This window comes from Ictalurus furcatus, chromosome 1 (assembly GCF_023375685.1).
Source record: "Ictalurus furcatus strain D&B chromosome 1, Billie_1.0, whole genome shotgun sequence".
NCBI lineage: Eukaryota > Metazoa > Chordata > Actinopteri > Siluriformes > Ictaluridae > Ictalurus > Ictalurus furcatus.
Window position 1 is genome coordinate 27,678,558 of NC_071255.1, and position 19,694 is coordinate 27,698,251.

The 19,694-nt window shown below is 40.7% G+C and overlaps 1 protein-coding gene across 2 annotated transcripts in view; it reads left to right on the top strand.

Annotated features, from left to right (window-relative positions):
* Positions 1 to 19,694, top strand: part of acvr2ba (activin A receptor type 2Ba) — a 66,594-nt gene that overhangs the window by 35,101 nt on the left and 11,799 nt on the right. For both annotated transcript variants that reach the window (XM_053635243.1, XM_053635251.1), the window contains exon 2: positions 10,428 to 10,635. In XM_053635243.1, coding sequence (XP_053491218.1) covers positions 10,428 to 10,635 — 208 coding nt within the window. The remainder of the gene's footprint in view (positions 1 to 10,427; positions 10,636 to 19,694) is intronic.

Sequence of the window (19,694 nt, forward strand, 5' to 3'; positions counted from 1 at the left end):
TGGATGATGGAAGTGTTTTTATTTTCTTTTTTTAGCTGCAGATCTTTTTTTCTTGTTTGCACTCTCTGGTTTCTCAGTAACATGGGAAGCTGTGTTTTTGTCTCATAAACGTCAAGAAAGAGAGGAAAAAATTAAGTCCTGGCGAGAGAACGACTATATACACATTCCACACCAAAAGTATTGGAACAGTACTTTTTGTATTTACTATATGGGCTTGCATGGCTGCTACTCACTAATCTTTGTGATTCATGATGGTAGCAGTAGAACGAATTCAGACGTCTACAGAAACATTGTACAGAGAAATGCATCCAATCTAATTGGGAGGAACTTTCATCATGCAGCAGGGCGATGACCCAAAACATGCTGCCAACTCAACGACATGCAATGCAAGGGCTCTGCAACCAAATATTAAGTGTTATTTACTTTAGGACTATCTGTTCCTATACTTTTGCTCACCTAAAGAAATAGTTTTCTGCCACCATAGGTCCTGTGTTCTAAGCTGTTTAACACATCTAGATGTAACTATCAGGAAATGAAGGCTGAAATTCAGATCTATCGTCTCTTATTCATCTTTTGATCTCAAACCCAAATTCCAATACTTTCGGAGGGGACCGTAGCTGTTCTAGCCTAACATGATCGATAACAGGAACTAACCTCTGTGTCGGGGGAAACTCACTGCATTTTACACTTGTGATTGCTTCCATAAATGTACAATATGATAATTGCAGAAAACGTCACCATATCAGCGATCACACACGCTTATACAGCTTCTTTGTTAAACACCACATTTTTCAATCTGTTTATCATTATGCTTAGATGACGTAAAAGAGCTATTGTATTAGAATGAGCACATTCATATAAACCTATCATTTCTGTTAGTTATATCAATTGTCAGGGCTGTACTCTTACAGAAATTTAATCAGTACCTTCTTAAGAATTTAACCATGCTGTAGTGTGTATATATATTGTAGGGCTGCAACTAACGATTATTTTCATAATCGGTTAGTTGGCCGATAATTTTTCCGACTAATCGGATGGGGGGGGGCGGACTTTCAGAACCATTTTTTCGTTTATTTAAAATAAAATCCACAAACTGAGTGTTACAAATATAAACTTCAGACTAAAACTTTACACAGCTGTTTGTCCAGTTATGTAAGACTGGAAATAAACCAATACACACAGATACACAGCAGAATATATATTACAGGGCTGTTGTGGTACAGGTGGTAGAGCAGGTTGTTCACTAATCGTAGGGTTGGCGGTTCGATTCCCGGCCCACATGACTCCACATGCTGAAGTGTCCTTGGGCAAGACACTGAACCCCAAGTTGCTCCCGATGGCAAGTTAGCGCCTTGCGTGGCAGCTCTGCTACCATTGGTGTGTGTGTCTGAGTGAGACACAGTGTAAAGCACTTTGGATAAAAGCGCTATATAAGTGCGCCATTTACCATTTTACCATTTATTAATTTAGGATTAGAAGTTTAATTCCATGCTTTTTGTGCATCCATAAAAATAATGCATAAATACTTATATATTAGTTTATATTCATATACTTTTTATAAAAGGTAATGTTGACAAACAGTAAACTGAAGAAGGTTATTGTATCTGCTAAAGTTAGCGGCGTCACATTACGTGCATGTGACGTCATGTGCCGTCGAATAGGAAGCGGCTTATACTTCCGGTTAGTAAAAAAAACGCTAGAGTTCCTTTTGAGACGGTATTACCTTTCTAAAATTCATACACTAGACCAGGGGTGGGCAGGTCTGGCTCCTGCTTGGTTGGAATGAAAACCTGCACCCACACCGGCCCTTTCCGGATAAGATTGTCCACCCCTGCACTTGACGGTAGAGTACATAGTGCATAGTGTAAGTGCATAGTACGTCTTTAGTATTTACTCTCCAATGCGTGTTTTCGGAACAGAAATAACATAGGGAGTAAACACACCACGTGCCGTGCACAGACCAGCTAATCGATAATGAGATTCGTTGACAACGATTTTCATAATCGATTATTATCGATTAGTTGTTGCAGCTCTAATATGTTGTAATCAACACACAGTGTCTGTTAAAAGAAAATGTATTTGACTATCACTCCGGTGTGCCACATAACGTGTGCTGCTATGCTGTAATTCCAGTAAAAACACAAACACATCCCCATGCCCATGTATGTGACACTGACTGTTATTTTAAAAATATTTTAATGTTAATATTTGTGTCATGTTGTGCTTTTATATGGTCTCAGTGCAAACCTTTTTTCCACTGGTGTTCAAGCAATGTGGAAATATTTCTTTTTTCTTTTTCACTTGAATGCGGGCTTTCTTGGTTGAAGTGGGCTGTTTTGAAGTTTTGAAATCTCCACGTTCCTGAAAACGGGAAACAGATGTGATCTTTATTCACTGTCATGTCTGTAACACGAAGCAGTACCAGCTGAAAGAAACGTGTGGTCTTTGGAGATCATGCGAGCCCACTTACTGGCGATGATGTTAACCAGGAGGGCTGTGCGGTTATGGACTGATATCACGATTCATTTGATCCAAAATATTCGACTCCTTGGAGGGAATCTTCACTGCAAATCAATGCAAAATTCTTCTGACTGATCACTTGGGCTGCATCTGAATATTCCTACTACTATATACGGTAGGCGAAGAGCAGTACGCCAAAGGAGTAGTATGTCCGAATTCTCCGAATGTGTTGATAAAACAGTCAGTGAGAAATACCCGGATATCCTACTGCCTCCGCTGAGATTCTGAAGTAGGGAACCAGTTAACAATGCGCTATCCCATAAATCAATGGGACTGGTGCAGAAGAGCTGTCAGAACCAAAAATGGTGGAAGGCAGTGCCTCAGTGCTTTAAGTTGTAGGTCACATGACCGTGCCAACATGGTGGATGTAGTACGTCCGGATTGTATTCATGCTACGCACACATACTGATCAGGATGTACTGTATCAACGTACTGAACCGAATGCATTAAGTCTTGTCTTTATACAAGATCTGGAACTCAGCCCTGGTCTATTTCAGGATGACTCCGCCCCCAGCTAAATGGCACGACGACTCACTGAATGGTTTGGTAAGGATGAAAATGGTATATACTAAGGCCTTCAAAGTCACCAGATCTCAACACACCAACATGAGGAATATCTTTTGGAAGAATCGTGTCCATCTCTCCAGTACAGTTCAGGAGACTTGTTGAATTGTTCAGTGCCAAGGTGCACCGAAGCTGTTTTTAGTTCTGCTATATAACTGGGATGAGCTGAGAGCTTGGTGATCTCTCTCTCTCTGACTCACTTGTGCACAAACACGATCAGTTAAACTGTCTAAAGCCTTCGATAGCGATTATTCATACCTACATCAAAGTTTACTGAATTACATTTACATTTATTCATTTAGCAGACGCTTTTATCCAAAGCGACTTACAAATGAGTGAGTGAATGATTGTGATCACGGATGTCTGATCCAGCCGATCATGGCCACCGTTTTCATGAGCTGTTATTGGAGGTGTATGCATTAGGTGGTCTTATTCTATGTCCCAGCATTTTTTGAGCCTTGACTGGGTAGACCTGTGTAGACATATGATACAATTAGTTTTCTGAGAAAAGCATATATAAAGTAAAATGAACTGCAACAGGCTGTGGGAGGAAAGTGTATGTATAAAATCTTTGTACGTACTGATTATTATTAATTTTTTTTTTTTAAAACCTCTTTTAACCTTTAAACTGACTTCTTACTCAACCAAAAGATAGCCTAAGCAATATTATTAAGTAAATAAAAAAATGAAGTTTTTTTAGTGTAATATATTAATGATTTCCTAAAGTTGAGCTGTCAAAGTCAGTTTACTAGCAGATTTTTATTTATTTATTCATTTTAATCACCACACACATATACTAATGCTGCATTTGTGTTACCTTACATTTGTGTAAGTGGTACTTTGCAAGTTGTAATTTTGCATGTTTGACGTGTGAGATGGGGGAGGGGGAAGGGGTTAGGGAACATGTATGCAAAATGTGTCTTTTTGTTTGTTGTCAAAGCACGTAAAGCTCATAAAAACCTACTTTAAGCCAATTTTACACAGTCTGTACAGGATTTTGTGAGTTTTAAATTAATAAATTTTTTTTGAATTGGAGAAATTGTAATCACAATTGTTTTGCATGGTCACAGTGATATTTTTTGTTAAATAAAAGCTTTTCTCTGTACTCGTGTTTGACGCACATGACTCGAAGAGGGTTTTGCCTGAATGTGTGTTGTGTTGATTTCACACGATGTGTTTTGGCCCAATTTCTCTGGAAAATCTGCTGTAATTTTGAAAAATTAGGTTCCTTGATTTTGCATTAATTTCTGTTATCACAGCATCCTGGAGGGACTGTTTACAGTTACAGGCCTGAGTGGCTATTGCTACTGTTCTACTATAGTAAAGCTTAAACTTTCATGCAACATTTTGGACTGAAATCGCAGCACAGCAGCAAATAGCGAGTACAAGAGTGAGTAGCAATAGCAACAAGCTAGCCGGCTAACGTTAGCGATGACTCCTAATGTTGATGATTACCTTCTGAAAACAGCGACTAGTGAGTCAGTGACATAAAGACACAGTACTTGCTTAAATCTATATCAGTCCCTCCAGGATATTCTGTAATATTCGCAGGAACTTGCAATTTTTCAAATTTACTGCAGATTTGGGAGCAAGATGCGTCATGTGACATCATCACGATGAACATTCAGCCAAAGCCCTCTTCAATTCGAACATGAGTACAGATGAAAGTTCTCATCTACCAATAAACATCACTGTGAAAGACCATGCAGAACAATTTCGTCAATTCAAGTAGTTTTTTCCGCAAATTGCTTCACAAATTTAGAAAAAATCTGCAGCAAAATCGTACGTTTTTGGTTGTGCAACATTCCCAAAATAACTGTGTGAAATCATGTACGTACTGATCTAACACCAATACTGCTGTAAAAGTAGAGAGGGAGTACTTTATTCTGTCCGGAGTGTGTGTGGTCATGTTCATTTGACGTCACGCTGTAAACCAGGAAGGAACTGGTAGTTGAGAAGACTACCCCAAGTTCTCAAATGAATGAAAAGCCTCAAACACAGCGTTACAGTGAGACTGATGCATTTCAGCTGTTGTGCTGGGAAAATGGTTTACATTTGAGAGTCTGTCTCTCACCTTTCTTTGCACCTCGCTACAAAGTCTTCAGCAACTTGTGTTTTGCATCTCAGCAGCTTCTTGAACTCTTCTTTTTCACACAGTATAGCTGTGTATGCTATCCTTTGCTAATTACCTTCCACACTTCTCTGCTTGTATAGTATGCAGCATAATAGTGAAGGTTCACTTGAATTTTGCTTAGCAGGGATTCATCTTAAGCCTAGTTCACACTACATGGTTTTAAGCCCGATGTGATCGGAGATAACTCGATGAGCAATCGGCACGCGCCAATCGGCAGTCAATCGTTATGTGTGAAGTACTCAACGACACACCGCAGAGGCATCGGAGACGCTACACAGATCTTTGGCATGCTAAATATCTTGAGCTGTCGGCTGATTATGTAGTGTGTGTGACCCCCTGTTGCCGAGCGATCACGTAGTGCGAACACCACAACGACTTCAAGATTCCCGATTACAAGACAGCAAGTCGTGTAGCGTGAACAGCATGGCGAGCCGCCGATGTTGAAAGTCGTGTAGCGTGAACTTTACCAGGTTTACCAGGGAAATAGGGAACATGTGTTTCCCAGCGCAGCTTGCTGCAGTAATGTGTTTTACCTTGAGGTCAGGATGCACCCCGTCGTTGTGTTATCAGAAAAAGATGTCCTGGTTATCAGCAGGCTTTGAAATCTATTATTTATGTTGTATATTCAGGTCAACATCAGTATTGTCAGTCAACACCACAGCTCTATCCAGCATAAAATACATTCACCGATTAAGCAGTTAAGAGAAGAACTGATTGGATTTTTCTTTGCTTGAAACAATGCCTGTAATTTTTCTGACTAGTGATGATGAATCCACACAAATATTTGAGAGTTTTTGTTGGGAAACGAGTAGGCTAATTGTTATGTCCATGTTATTAATATATTGTCAGTTAAAAACCATACACAAAGACATTTTAGGTGGTGTTGTGCCGGGTTTAATTCAGAACATGAATTTCTCTTCTAAATAAAACATTTTATATGGCTATAACTATGCATGCGTATTAACGCAACAAATGCGTTTATCTAAAGTAACCCACAAGTGAGACACAAGTTTGTACAAGTTGATTAGATATCCAAAATGAATGCGATCACTTGGTGTGGAACGCTTTGTTTTATTTGTTTATCTATGGTGAGCTGCTGTCTTGTGTTCCTTCGTGCACATTTCGTGCAGTTTCACGGCTTTCAGTATGAACATGTTAGCCCTACGGTTATCTATAAGCTAGTGTGCTCTAAAACAATGACAAAATTCGCATTCAAAATGTACAGTCTCTCTACCACCAGTACGGATAAACAAATTTGACGATATTCAGCTTCCAGTCAGATTTTCCGTCCAATCAAGTGCGCTCTAGAAAAAAACGAAGTGTCCCGGCCACAAACATTATAAAAATCACCTTGCCGAAGTTGACGTTGTCGAGCGAGAGAAATCGTACCAGCGAGCATTGGTCGTAAACGGGTCTTTGTCAAAACCGGGTCCGGACAAACGGGTCCGATTGTGTTTTATTCAGTTTTCCAGCTGTAAGTTGGTTACAGAATGAAATGGCTTGAATTCATTCACTTTGGAAAAAGGAGGTATTTGTGCCAGCTCATGGCTTTGTGACTGGCATTTTTCCATGATACTAACTGTTAAGTACGGCTTAACCCGGGCTGTGAGGAGTCACACGATATGTCCCGCCCTGACTTCCTGTTTCAGTGGAAATCACGCTAACACATCGAATAACGCAGCGTGTTTCAAGGCACTTCACAGGGACGTTAAAAGCAGGTTTTCCTGATCCGGCATTGACAGCTTGATGTCTGTGAATCCATCTGAGATTTCCAGTCATGTAACTTGGCTCAAGTCTAATATCCACTTGTTCTCCTCTCCCCAACACCCCACCCCCCTTTCATTCTCTCCTTCCATTTTACTTCTTCCGTGGGATCTCTCTATCCAGCTCTTAATGTAACACTAGTTGCAGATCCTGAGCCAGCTGTTCTCTAAAGTGTGTAGAAGAGCGAGCGCTGATGAACACACAGAGATGTTGGCTGTTTTCCAAATCAGAACTGCTGTTCCTGTCCTCCGATGATCCTGCACACACCGAGCTGTTCTGCATGCTGCTCTCATTGAACCCCCCCCGTCATTATCATTCAGCTATGTCCTTATAGCTTGACCTTTTTACTACACTACAAGTAGACATGAATTTGATGCCTGATGTGCTGTTACAGTGTTGTGATCCATTAAAGAAATGATAGCGTGACCAGGCCAAGATCGTGAATGCACAGCTTATAATAGTATGTTCAGGCTTTTTTACTGCCCCCCCGCTTTCGTTTGTATTAAATGCATGTTTTTAAAAAAAACAGTTACTGAGCCGCAATCGTTAACACGTTAACCGCTTTAGCTTTGAGATGGAAGCTGGAAATGGAAGTTGTGTTACAGAGGTGGAGCAGGATGTAGGAGGCAATCTGCCATCTTCTGGAAATGGCTAGAAAAGAAACTCATGGTTCCAGTAAAATTATATTGCCCACATAATGCTCAGGTCGTAATGTTTACCTCAAAGGCTCCGGATTCTCATGTAGTGCTTTTAGGACATGCTTCCTTTTGTGTTCATTGACATCTGCTGTCGTCATTAGCCTGGACGTCCCCATGGAGGCTCATAAATTCAGGCCCTGAATGCTGAAGAGGCTCAGTTGCGGAGGCAACAGGGTTTTTAGTATGTGCAGCAACTCAAACAGTGCACTGGCATTGCCCAACCTCATTTACAGCTCTGCTCTGTGTGTGTGTGTGTGTGTGTGTGTGTGTGTGTGTGTACGGATATGTGGGGTGTGTGTGTGATTCACTAAAAAGGGCTTTGTCTAGTGGGGATGAGGTGACGGCGCTACTCCCACATTTGCTGTCGCCTAGCAACCGCAACGCACAGATTGGCGAGAACATCTGCCGTCGCTGGCACTGCCAAAGCCGTGATGTACAGTACAGTGTACACACACACACACACACACACACACACACACACACACACACACACACACAGGCTCGGCCAGGCAGAGCATGAACAGCTCTAGCGCTCTGTGTGAGCTCTCAGTCATTTTTTCCCCACAAAGATCGCACTACTTCACGCTGATCCGCGAGCCGAGTGCACCGTTTTCATGCTTGGCCAGGATCAGCCTTGAGCAATTGCTTTAAACGATAAAAGCCTCAGTCAGGACCGTTTGGGAATAGATTTTGTTTTGTTGGTGGGCTGTTTGCCAAATACACAATGTATCTTTTTCATCTTTTCCATAGTGAACTGGATAACAAGATATCTGAGTCAAACCCAGCATTTTAAATGGGTTGCAGCGATCAGATTGTAAAAAAGCTTTCTAGACGGTAAGCCAGGAGAAAATGAAGTGCATGTCTTCACTGGGCATCGTTTATTTCTGTAGGTATAAACCGATTAGTCATTGATTTCTGCCTGTAATCTAAACAAATTCGAATAATAAATGGGCGGGGTTACGGGGTCGCGCATTTTCGAACACATGAGTGTGGTCTAAGATGAGTGTGAAACCGCGATTCCTCTGTGGCCCTCTACATGCACTCAAGGTGTTATCTCGTAACCCTGACCCCCTGACCTCGCACAAGGCTCTCGCTCATGCTGTTCTCTCCGCTCAGGTCAGCCGATCATGCACTAGTCTTGCCTTAAGTACCGTGTCAGCTATCCGTTTCACACTCTCTGTAATCATGCATTCTCAATCATTATTTTACACTGTCAGAGGTGAAACTCTCATCTTAACCCTTTATAGTGATACATAAATGGTTTTCTTGGCTGTGAAGAAGCGGTCTTATTTATGCGTGTCAGTTGGCAACGCATTTTTCACACTGTTAATGAACTGCTTCACAGCACGAGGGCAGCTCTATTTAAATATTTTCAAAAGGATATATATAAAAAAAAGCCACTTCCAGCCTGTTTGTTGTGTAATAGATGTGTTGAATATTTAACACACTTTCAGGTCTGCTCTTTGGCTGTGTAGTTTTCCTTCTGGAATCTTCTCTCAATCGACCGATAGGCCTGAGTTCGAGATGAGTCTTTCCTAAAGACACCACCCTACCACAAACACTCGCATCTCCTGAACAGCTTTACTTTCTGATCAAGCCAACCATGTTCATGAAGGCAATTCAATCCTCTTCTGTCCTGCTAGGCTCTGTGTGCTAGCCTGGGTCATTCCCTTCATTATAGCTAGAGCATGCTGTCCTCCTCAGTGAGTCTGGCCTTGAGTGATGGTTTGAGGTCATCTCAGTCCCAGTATCACAGATCTGATGAAACCTTTGTGGAAGCCTGGATAGAGGAGCAGTGGTTCATTTCTGAGACTTCACCTTTAATGATTCTGAGAATTTTTTTTTTTTTTAACTGGGGGGGGGGGGGGGGGTTGGTTCTACTCCATTTTCTCCCACTTTGGTCATTTCCCAATTCCCACTAGCGCTTCTCGGTCATACGACAGCTACCAAGTGGGAAGGTGGAAGGCTAGCACATGCTTCCTCCGAGATGTGTGAAGCCAGACACTTTTTTTTTTTAACTGCTGCTCTGAACATACTCTGAGGAAAGTGCAAACTGCCATCTTCCTCATACATGAGCTCACAGACACCCACAATTGGCTTGTGATTGACAGGGAAGAGAAACCATCTTCGCCTACTCATAAAGCAGGGCCAGTTTTTCTCTCTTGGACTCCTGGCCTTGGATGGCTGTGGCATCTTCTACATTCCAGCTAGACCCTGACGATAATGTGAATGCTTTTCTATCATGCCATTCAGAAAGATTCTGATTTGTCTTTTTTTTTGTGTGTTTGTATGTGTGTTATATGACTGGATGGTCACACAGGTCTTAGACCTTTCACAGTCTAACATGTACTACAAGGACACCATCGGCAGTCTTTTTCTCTTCATTCAGCATCTCCACATCTCTCTGTTTATCCTCTCTTGTATTGTATAGAGGGTTACATCAGGTCTGCATGCATGATTAGGCTCTTAGCCTTTGTTAAAGCCCCGGTAATCTTATTTTCATAACGAGTTACTTAGCATCATAGAAATCGTAGAGAGAAGCTCTAGAAGGAACGGTGTTGATCTTTTCAGTTGAATGGATGTTTTCCTGACGATTTCTTCTGGCCAGTTCGGGGGGACGGGGGGGCGTTCGTCTTCACTCCAGAAGAAAGTATATTTGACCACTACTGGTATTTTCAGAGAGAAGTCAAGTTTAGAAAGCAATTTTCACAGACATTTTTTTTTTGTGTGTGTGTGTGTGTGTGTAGTACCCAGCCATGGAGAGGTGGAGACGCGAGAGTGTTTGTACTACAACATCAACTGGGAGATTGAGAAGACCAACCAGAGCGGCGTGGAGCGGTGCGAAGGTGAAAAGGACAAGCGCTCTCACTGCTATGCTTCATGGCGCAACAACTCGGGAACCATCGAGCTTGTGAAGAAGGGCTGCTGGTTGGATGACTTCAACTGCTATGACAGGTCAATCATCACACACACACACACACACACACACACACACCCCTCTCATCAGTGTAAGACTAATACGTCATGAATCCTCTCGATTAGCGTGTAATGTATATTCATGACCTTGTAGTGCTATTTAACACATTTCTTGGCTTTTTTTTTTTTTACTTTCAGGACTATTTTGATATTTTTCTTTTAAAAATTGCAGAGAATTTCACAGATTCGACCTGTTTTGTCAGGCTACCATGATTGCTCCAATAATCTGCACACAATCTGGGAAACAGGAAGAAATTCCCCTCACATACCAGCTGTTAATACGAGCTTATACCACAGCGCTGTCGAATTCTTCAATCCAATTGGTCAGAAAAAGATTTTTCATTCTTTATAACTGCTGCAAAACAAGACGCAGTATAAAATGAACGCACCAGGTTTAATACGTTCTCGTTTCTATAGTAACCTCTAATTCACAGGGACGTATTTAATGGACGCTCTGCATAATCCAGATCTAATGATTTGTTGATATGCTGATGCTTTCTGTAAGGAGACGTTTGTTTAACATGTTATGGAAGCAGTCTTCAGTGTCAGTGCTTTGTAATGGTCATGGACGTATGTCACGGAAAATCTCAGGATGGAGAACCGTGCATTTTCTCAGTAGCGAGCATTTCTGTCGTACGTTCAAGAGAAACCGAGGGAACGACTGTTAATAGCTGCTGATTCGAACTCGTTTCATGGACATTGCACAGCGTTAAATGTAAGTATAAACGAATACAAAGTGCAGCAGGTTATTGTTTAATTGTTAAAAGAAAGTACTAAGTGCAGTGTATAAAAACATGGACAGTTGAAGACTGTCTAATCTTCATCTGTCCAGTGTGGGTGAGTGGCTGACAGGAGCGGAAACCGACGTGGTCTTCTTCTGTTGTATCTCCTCCACCTCAAGGTTTGATGTTTTGTGCATGCTGAGATGCTTTTCTGCTCACTACGGATGTAAAGAGCGACTATTTGAGTTAACGCTATCCTTCTTGGCAGCTTGAACCAATCTGACCATTTTCCTCTGACCTCTCGTATCAACAAGGCGTTTCCACCCACTGTCGCTCACTCAATGCCGTTTTTTGTTTTTTGTTTTTTCTTCGCACCATTCTGTGTAAACTCTAGAGACTGTTGTGTGTGAAAATTCCAGGAGATCATCAGTTTCTGAAATACTCGAACCAGCCCTTCTCATACCAACATCCATGGCACAATGAAAGTCACAGAGCTCACACTTTGTTCTTCATTCTGATGTTTGATGTGAACAATAACTGAAGCTCTTGACCTGTATCTACATGATTTTATGCTTTGCGCTGCTTCCACATGATTGGCTGATTTTTTGTTAACTGCATGGGTGTACAGGTGTTCTTAATAAAGTGGACTGTGAGTGTATACCTGACCACTTCTTGTTAGTAGAACAGTTGTGTTCTCTTGATACCATTTCGGATTCTGCTGAACTTGAATTTGAAATCAAACCGGCTTGTTCTTATCTTCTAGGAGTTTGGCAGTAGTAGAAATAGATACAGAAGTAGTTGTGTTTGGGGTTTTTTTTTCTTCCCCCCCTGACATGTTTGTTCTATAAACAACCCTGTAAGCAACCCTGTTTTTTATTTATTTATTTTTTCTAAATCTGGGTGCATATATTAAAGGGCGCAGTGCATCTCGGAAAAAAAAAACATCGTCTCTACCAGTAGAACATAACGCTAAAGATGTAACCGTGTCAGAGCTGTTTATCATATTACCTTCACAGTTTATATTGAAAACTGCAACAAATATGCTACTCTCAGACACTCGTCTATAATCACAACACTTCTGTGTTAACTTTCAACTTGTAAAACTTTAAAAGCATCAGTGAGCTCTGAGTCACATCAGCCTACTTACATTGTGACACGGTATATTTAGAGGCTGCCTGACAGGCGCCTCGTAAGCGTACATTCTAAAGATTCGCCAACACGTCTGGAAACGTGGTTATTTAGTGATTTCTTTGAAGTGTCTGAATAGGCTTTTAATGGCCCCATCGTTATTTAATGTCACGTATTTCCTTTTGTCCTGAATTAATTTTTTTTTTTTTACACCCTGTGCTCACTGCTGACCTACTTTCGTGAATACCTGTGCGCTGGCACAGATGAGACTTCCAGAAATACATCGAATTACATTTGAATAAGTCATAGTGGTCATGCTGCGTTGCCATATCTCTCATATTTACACTTTTTCATATTGACAGAAAGGTTCCACAAACCGTATAAATTAGGCCTGGCAAAAATATCATCTCACAGTACATGACATTTTTACAATACATGATTAGGTACGATGACATACAACCGCCATCAAAACATCAGTGCTACGTTTACGACGTGTTCAATAATGGTAAATGGTCTGCACTTACATAGTGTTTTTTTAACCTTAGTGGTTCCAATGCACTTTACACTGTGTCTCATTCACCCATTCACACACACTCGCACACACCAATGGTAGCAGAGCTGCCATGTAAGGTGCTAACTTGCCATCGGGAGCAACTTTTGGTTCAGTGTCTTGCCCAAGGACACTTCGGTACATGGAGCCATGTGGGCCGGGAATCGAACCGCCAACAATACGATTAGTGGACAACCTGCTCTACCACCTGAGCCACATCCTCCGAAGAATAATAAGAATTATACTTCTTTTTAATCTCTACAGTAGGATAGGGTTTAACAATGAAAAGCGGGGTGGAAAGATGTAAAACAGCGGTCAGCAACCCTCTTCCTGGAGATCTACCTTCGTGAAGATTCCTTCGTGAACCATAATCGTGCTCACCTGACCATCTAATCATTTGCTGCATCCTAATTCACCTATAATTCATCCTAAATAGTATCCGAGATTAGGATTATTGTGTCCCAAATGGTAGTATTTTGAAATGGGGTCAGTGGGAGCTCAGTGGTTAAGACGTTGGGCTACTAATCAGAAGGTCGTGAGTTCAAATCCTTGCACTGCCAAGCAGCCTCTGCCGGCCTTAACCCTCAGCTGCTCAGATGTATAAATTAGAGAAATGTAAGCCGCTGTGGATAAGAGTGTCTGCCAAATGCCATAAATGTACATGAGTATCCCGTAGGCACCCAGATGGTCTACCGGTGGATCTGTGGACACTATTTTTTCAGTGTATACTACCCACAACTCCATGCGTGACGGAGGAGGAGTTTTGACCGATCGCTTCACCGAATTCAACCTGCAAAGATGACGGATAAGCGTAACTTTGGTGACGCATCTTCGGTATTTAAGTGTAAGAACTTTAAATGTTAAGCACTAAATCTTTATAAATCAAAATAACTCAACCGAATTCTAAATTCGGTGATATAGTTTAAACCGTATAACGAATTAACGAATGAAGAAAAGCCGATATGCAACAAGGGGTTTGTTTTTTACGGTGACGGCATGCGTAACTAGCGTTCTCTTCCGTTACACGAGGTGTTAGTATGTTGCAGTACTTGCATACTCTTTTGCTGCACGCTTAAAAGTATGTAGTTTTACTTCACAAAAAGAGTACATACTTTTAGTGCATAGTATAAGTAAATATCGTTCTCGTTCAGCTAAAACAGGTGTGTTAGATTTTGGTTGGAGATGAAATCTGCAGGAAGGTAGATCTCAAGGAAGGTGGTTAGTGAGCACTGGATTACAATTTTAAAGATTCAGTCAAATATTTAACATCAAATCAGAGTCTTAAAAATTAGATATCTAAAAAATGTAGTGTGACCTAATCTATCACGATAATCAATATTATATTATCATATTGTCCAGCCCTTTTATAAAGGTACTACTGTTGATACTAGTTATCTTACTACTAAGGTGGCGTGGCTCAAGGTCCCTTTCCAGAAGATTCACACTATCTGTCCCTCAGTGGTGGAATGAACTTCCAACCTCACTCCGGACCACAGAATCTCTCACCATCTTTAAAAAACAGCTAAAGCCCCACCTCTTCCAGGAGCACGTAACTAACCCCTAAAACACCAACCACACATTATCCTTTAAAAAAAAAAAAAAACAACAACCTTGCTCTGGGTCTTACACCTCTACTCTGCACACTTTGCTTTTCTAGAACTCAATTAAAGATCTTGTATGGTAGCACTACTTGTATTGTTCTCCGCTTGATATATCGCTTTGCTTGTATTTCCTCATTGTAAGTCGCTTTGGATAAAAGCGTCTGCTAAATGAATACATGTCAATGTAAATGTAAGGTCTGTTTGGTTATTGCTGCCATGTAATTGTGCGTCATTACGAGAGAATGTTAATGTTGCAGCAGTGTTGTGTTTATGTGAGAGTTGTTCTCATACTGACACCATCGTTTCCAGACCAATCAAATTCATCCATCCGGTCAGAGTTTTTGATAAATAGCAAGAACCACCTTGAGCTGGAAACGATCAAAATGACACGTTAAGTTTTTTTTTTGTTTGTTTGTTTGTTTGTTGTTTTTTTTTTAAAGAAGTTTGACTGAGAACATGTATGGTGTTTGATTCGTGTTCATTCAGACAGTGCTAGCGCGTTGTTCCGTGTCGTACGGGTTGCTAGATCGCAGGATCCTCTGCAGTTAGGCTAATTTTAATTGCATAGAGCAGAAGAAAAGCATAGTAGTTGTAATTTAAACTTTGACCACCCATCTGTTTTGTGTGTGTGTGTGTGTGTGTGTGTGTGTGTGTGTGTGTGTGTGTTTATATTCATGTGTGTTTTGTTTGCGCTGCTGGACTGGTATTTAGTAGCTTTGTAGAGGTTTAAAATACGTTTATCTGATGATTTAAAAGAACAACCAGGTCCCGTTTTCAGTTTTTGTTTTTCTTTTATTCAGCCCAGTGTGTCATGAATTTCTGTTTTGCCCAAGAATATTGTTTTGAGGCATCACTAGTTATTAAATAAGGAATAAAACCCTTTGTGACATGTTGTAGGAGAATAACACCACTGAGTGTTTGTTCCTCCGATGCCACAGCAATTTCACAACTATATCTGTTTATTACGTAAACAACAACGCTTTGTCATTTGTAACCATTTATAGTTGCTTTTATCGTGGAATATAGCTGTTTATAGCTGCTATATCATTTATGTTATAAACAGTAGTTTCCTTACCAGCCTCTCTCTCTCTGTTTCTGTCTCTCTCTCTCTGTCTCTTTCTTTCTGTGTGTGTCTCTCTCTCTTTCTGTGTCTCTCTGTGTCTCTCTCTCTCTGTGTCTCTTTCTCTCTCTTGGTCTCGCTTTCTCTGTCTCTATCTCTCTGTCCCTCTCTGTGGCTCTCTCTCTCTCTGTCTCTCTCTCTCTGTCTCTCGGCCTCGCTCTCTCCGTCCTTCTCTCCGTCCTTCTCTCCGTCCTTCTCTCCGTCCTTCTCTCTGTCTCTCTCTCTGTCTCTCTCTCTCTTTTTGATGTTAATAAGACAATGAATTTTGTCACGCTACCAAGAAACACAAGGCCCTCTCTCCTGAAGACTTTCCCATGTCAGAAAACTGTTACAACGCACTGACAATAGAGACTCCTTCCAACTTCACCATATCAGTGTTTATACACTTTTTGTGGCGCATCCACCGTAAAGGTCCCTGTGTCGGTTGTTACTATAGAAACTGTAGGTACTAGAACCTTTTGGAACTAGCTCATTAATATAAATCTTGCAGTTGGAAGGAAGTGCCATGGTAAAAAATTTGTAGTTATTTTCTGTAATGTATGGATGGTATTGTTTTAGTCTTCGTGCTTAATGGAATAGTTTTTGACTCCTGGGTTGTGGTGTCATACCAACAATAGCATATGCAAAGGCTTGAGAAATCATACGTAGGCATAAAAGGCACAAGATTTCAAGTGGTAGCGGAAATGAACTTCTAATAAATGTCTTGGGAGCCAGAAGGTTGCTGCTTTTCCCTCGATGCACACTACGAGCATAAGGATGCTGATGGTCTATTAAATAGAAATCCACTGCGAGCCTGCATCTGCAGAAATTATTGCGTTAAAGTGCCGCTGAATGCATGTTTGACTTGTTTATGGTCAGGTTTATCACGTAACGGTGAAACATTTCATCATAGTGCTGAACACTAGTATGTTTTGCTTCCCATGATGGGAGCATTGACAAAACACTTTCCTCGCAGTTGCATTACGCAGCAAGTGGGCCAGTCACACAAAGTGCTGTGTAAAAAAAAGATTACTTCAGCAATCCCAGGCCATTTGGTCTGTCAGGGCATTGGTCTGGGTGTGGAGATGTTGTGCAGGGTCACGCTGTAGAAACTCGCTGTTCTCACTGCCCACATCAACAACATTTGCACTCCTCCCTTCCTGTAGGTTAGAGCGACTTAGACTTATATTCACTGAACACCAGGTGCTGTTGCTGGGGCATCAACTAGGGATGCACCGAAATTTCGGCCGGGTTTTTGGCCGAAAGAGGAAAAAAGGCAGAAAATATATGCCACCCCACCTCTCAGCACTCAGATTTCACTCTTGATCTAGCTGACGTTTATCACGGCGCCACCCGGCAAAGGGCGATCATGTCAGCGGTTTGGAAATACTTAAAAATTTCTGGTAAGGACATCAAATTTGCCATCTGCAGTGTTTGTTCAGCAGAAATTTTAAGAGAGGGTACGGTGCCCAAGCACTTTTCCACGACAGGTTTGATACACCACCTGAAAACACAACTTCCCGTTCAATATGCAGAGTACAGCAAAACAACTGCGACAGAATACAGGCCCTTTCTGTGTTCTGTCTGTTTTCACTAAAATGATTGTGTAGCATCTTTAAACTTTTTATATTTGCAGGATGCTTGCCTAGAGCTGTTAATTTAATTACTTGACTGCTGTTCTGCAGATCATAATAGTTAACATTACATTATTCGGATAATTGGATAAAAAAAAAAAATCTGTTAAAGTCGATCTCTATTTCGAACAACACCAAAGGCATCATAAAAACGGGTATTTTAGTCGACATTGGAAAGCTATATCTGCTATGGAGCTCATTATGCTTTATTTTATCACCAAACCAGACACTTTATTTGGTCAAACAAACATTTTGGGAGAATTTATAAACGTATCTATGTATTTTTAAGATATGGTGAACCTGTAGTATATTTTGTTTACAATATGAAACCTTTGTTCATAGCCATTTTCCATCCATCCATCTGTTTTTTCGCGGGGAGCCTGGAGCCTATCCCAGGGAACTCGAGGCGGGGGACACACTGCATGGGGTGCAAGCCCATCGCAGGGCACAATCCGCACACAGGGCGGAGGCGGGATTTGAACCCCCATCCTTTAGTGTTTATACCAACAAAAATGCACATAGCTTTGCATTGTTTATGATTCAGAGTCTTTCCAGTCATCATTTTTCTTCGTTAAAATATTCTTAGAACTGACTAAAATTGAAATTAAGAATCCGGTGTGGTGAATCGAATTGTGACCGGCGTGTATTGTTACACCCCTAGTAAGTAGTGAACCTAATCAGCCATTTGGTCTGTTTAGCTTTAAACATTTAGCTGATTCTTAAATCTACTTTGACTTCTTGTCTCTCCTGCTGTTCTGTAATTACCCACACTGTCCTTATTATATTTTGCTGCACCTGCTCTTCTATTGAAACTAGTTTTTATACGATAACAAATGATGTAGTAAATGAGGACATTTTCACAATGCATATGTATCATGATTATCGGGTTTGCGGTTTGCTGTTTAACCTTTAGAGTAGATAAGGCTCCAGTAATTATATCTGATGTTAAAAAAAAAGTAGAAACAGGAATAGCTCTGCAGCTGACTGTTAAAGGGCTGTGTGTGGTGGTGGTGGGGGGTTTGTACAATACATCATCTCTTTCCCTCTGGCCCTCTGGAATTCTGTATTGTTAGCTGGTACAGTAGGTTAAAAATGTGAGAGGTTTGAATTGATTAACACTTTATATCACAGTGCTTCTCAGCTCTGATTGCTCAAAAGGTATTGATTAATTTTCTATACAGCAGCTGTGACCGTGCTGGCTGAAGGGCAAAATTACAGATTTGAATGCTTTCATTCAAATATGCTATTGTTTCTATAGCAACAGCAAATTCAAAGGGACTTGTATGGCTGATGTGCCACATAATCTAAGCCTAAAAATAAAAGGATTTTTAAAAAGGGTTAGCATTCAGGAGATTTCTTTATCGCTGACTGAAGGAGTCTCCAGTGTCAGCACTTTGTAACAGTCAAAAGTTTTCCGCCATGGCAGAAGGATTTAGGACAGAGGATTAAAAAAAAATTGATCTGATTATGGAATAACTATTTAAAACTGTTTTAAGTGATAACAGGAATTTTCCAGAAGTTCTATAACATTAGATGCAACTGTAAAATTGATACTGAATGAAAACATAACACTCAAAGTAGAATATTGCTGAACTTTATTACAAAAATAAACAGTATTGACTATACCATGAAAATCTACTGTACTTTTTTAAAAATGAAAAATATATATTCATATATATTAACAACTAATGAATATTAAAGTAAATAACTATATACATCCAAACTGAACCAAAAAGTAACACTCCAAATAACAAATAATTAAAAAAAAACACTTCAAATATCACAACAAAATTTGTCAGTGATAGTTTTTATTTCGCCTCTAGAGGGTGCTCTCGTAATGTATAATGACAGCGGACCCTTCTGAGCCGCTCCCGGAACAAACGCAACCGGGAAAAACTATCTGTGGGGATTTTTGCAGATTAATCAATCATTCCAGCAATCGGTTATCAGTGCAGATTAATCTGCAAAATCTCCCAATCAGTCAACGGTGAAAAAGAGGGGGAAAAAAGCGCCAGTGAAGCATCAAGGCCCTCTTTTACAGCATCTTTCTTCCGGCAAGTTCTGCAGACAGTGTTACCATCGTCTATTAAGTTTCCCTCAGCATTTTTATCAAATGTGACCAAAATATGACCACACTTGGAAGGTTGGAATTTCTCTCGAGTGCCGTCACCGCTGTGTTCTCTAACCGAACGAAATGATCGCAGCAAGCCTAGTGACAATCGTCCATCACTTTATAGTCAAATGTAAAACCTTTTTGTACATTTTCAGCACATTGTAACAATTCCGTGATAATACAGATAACCG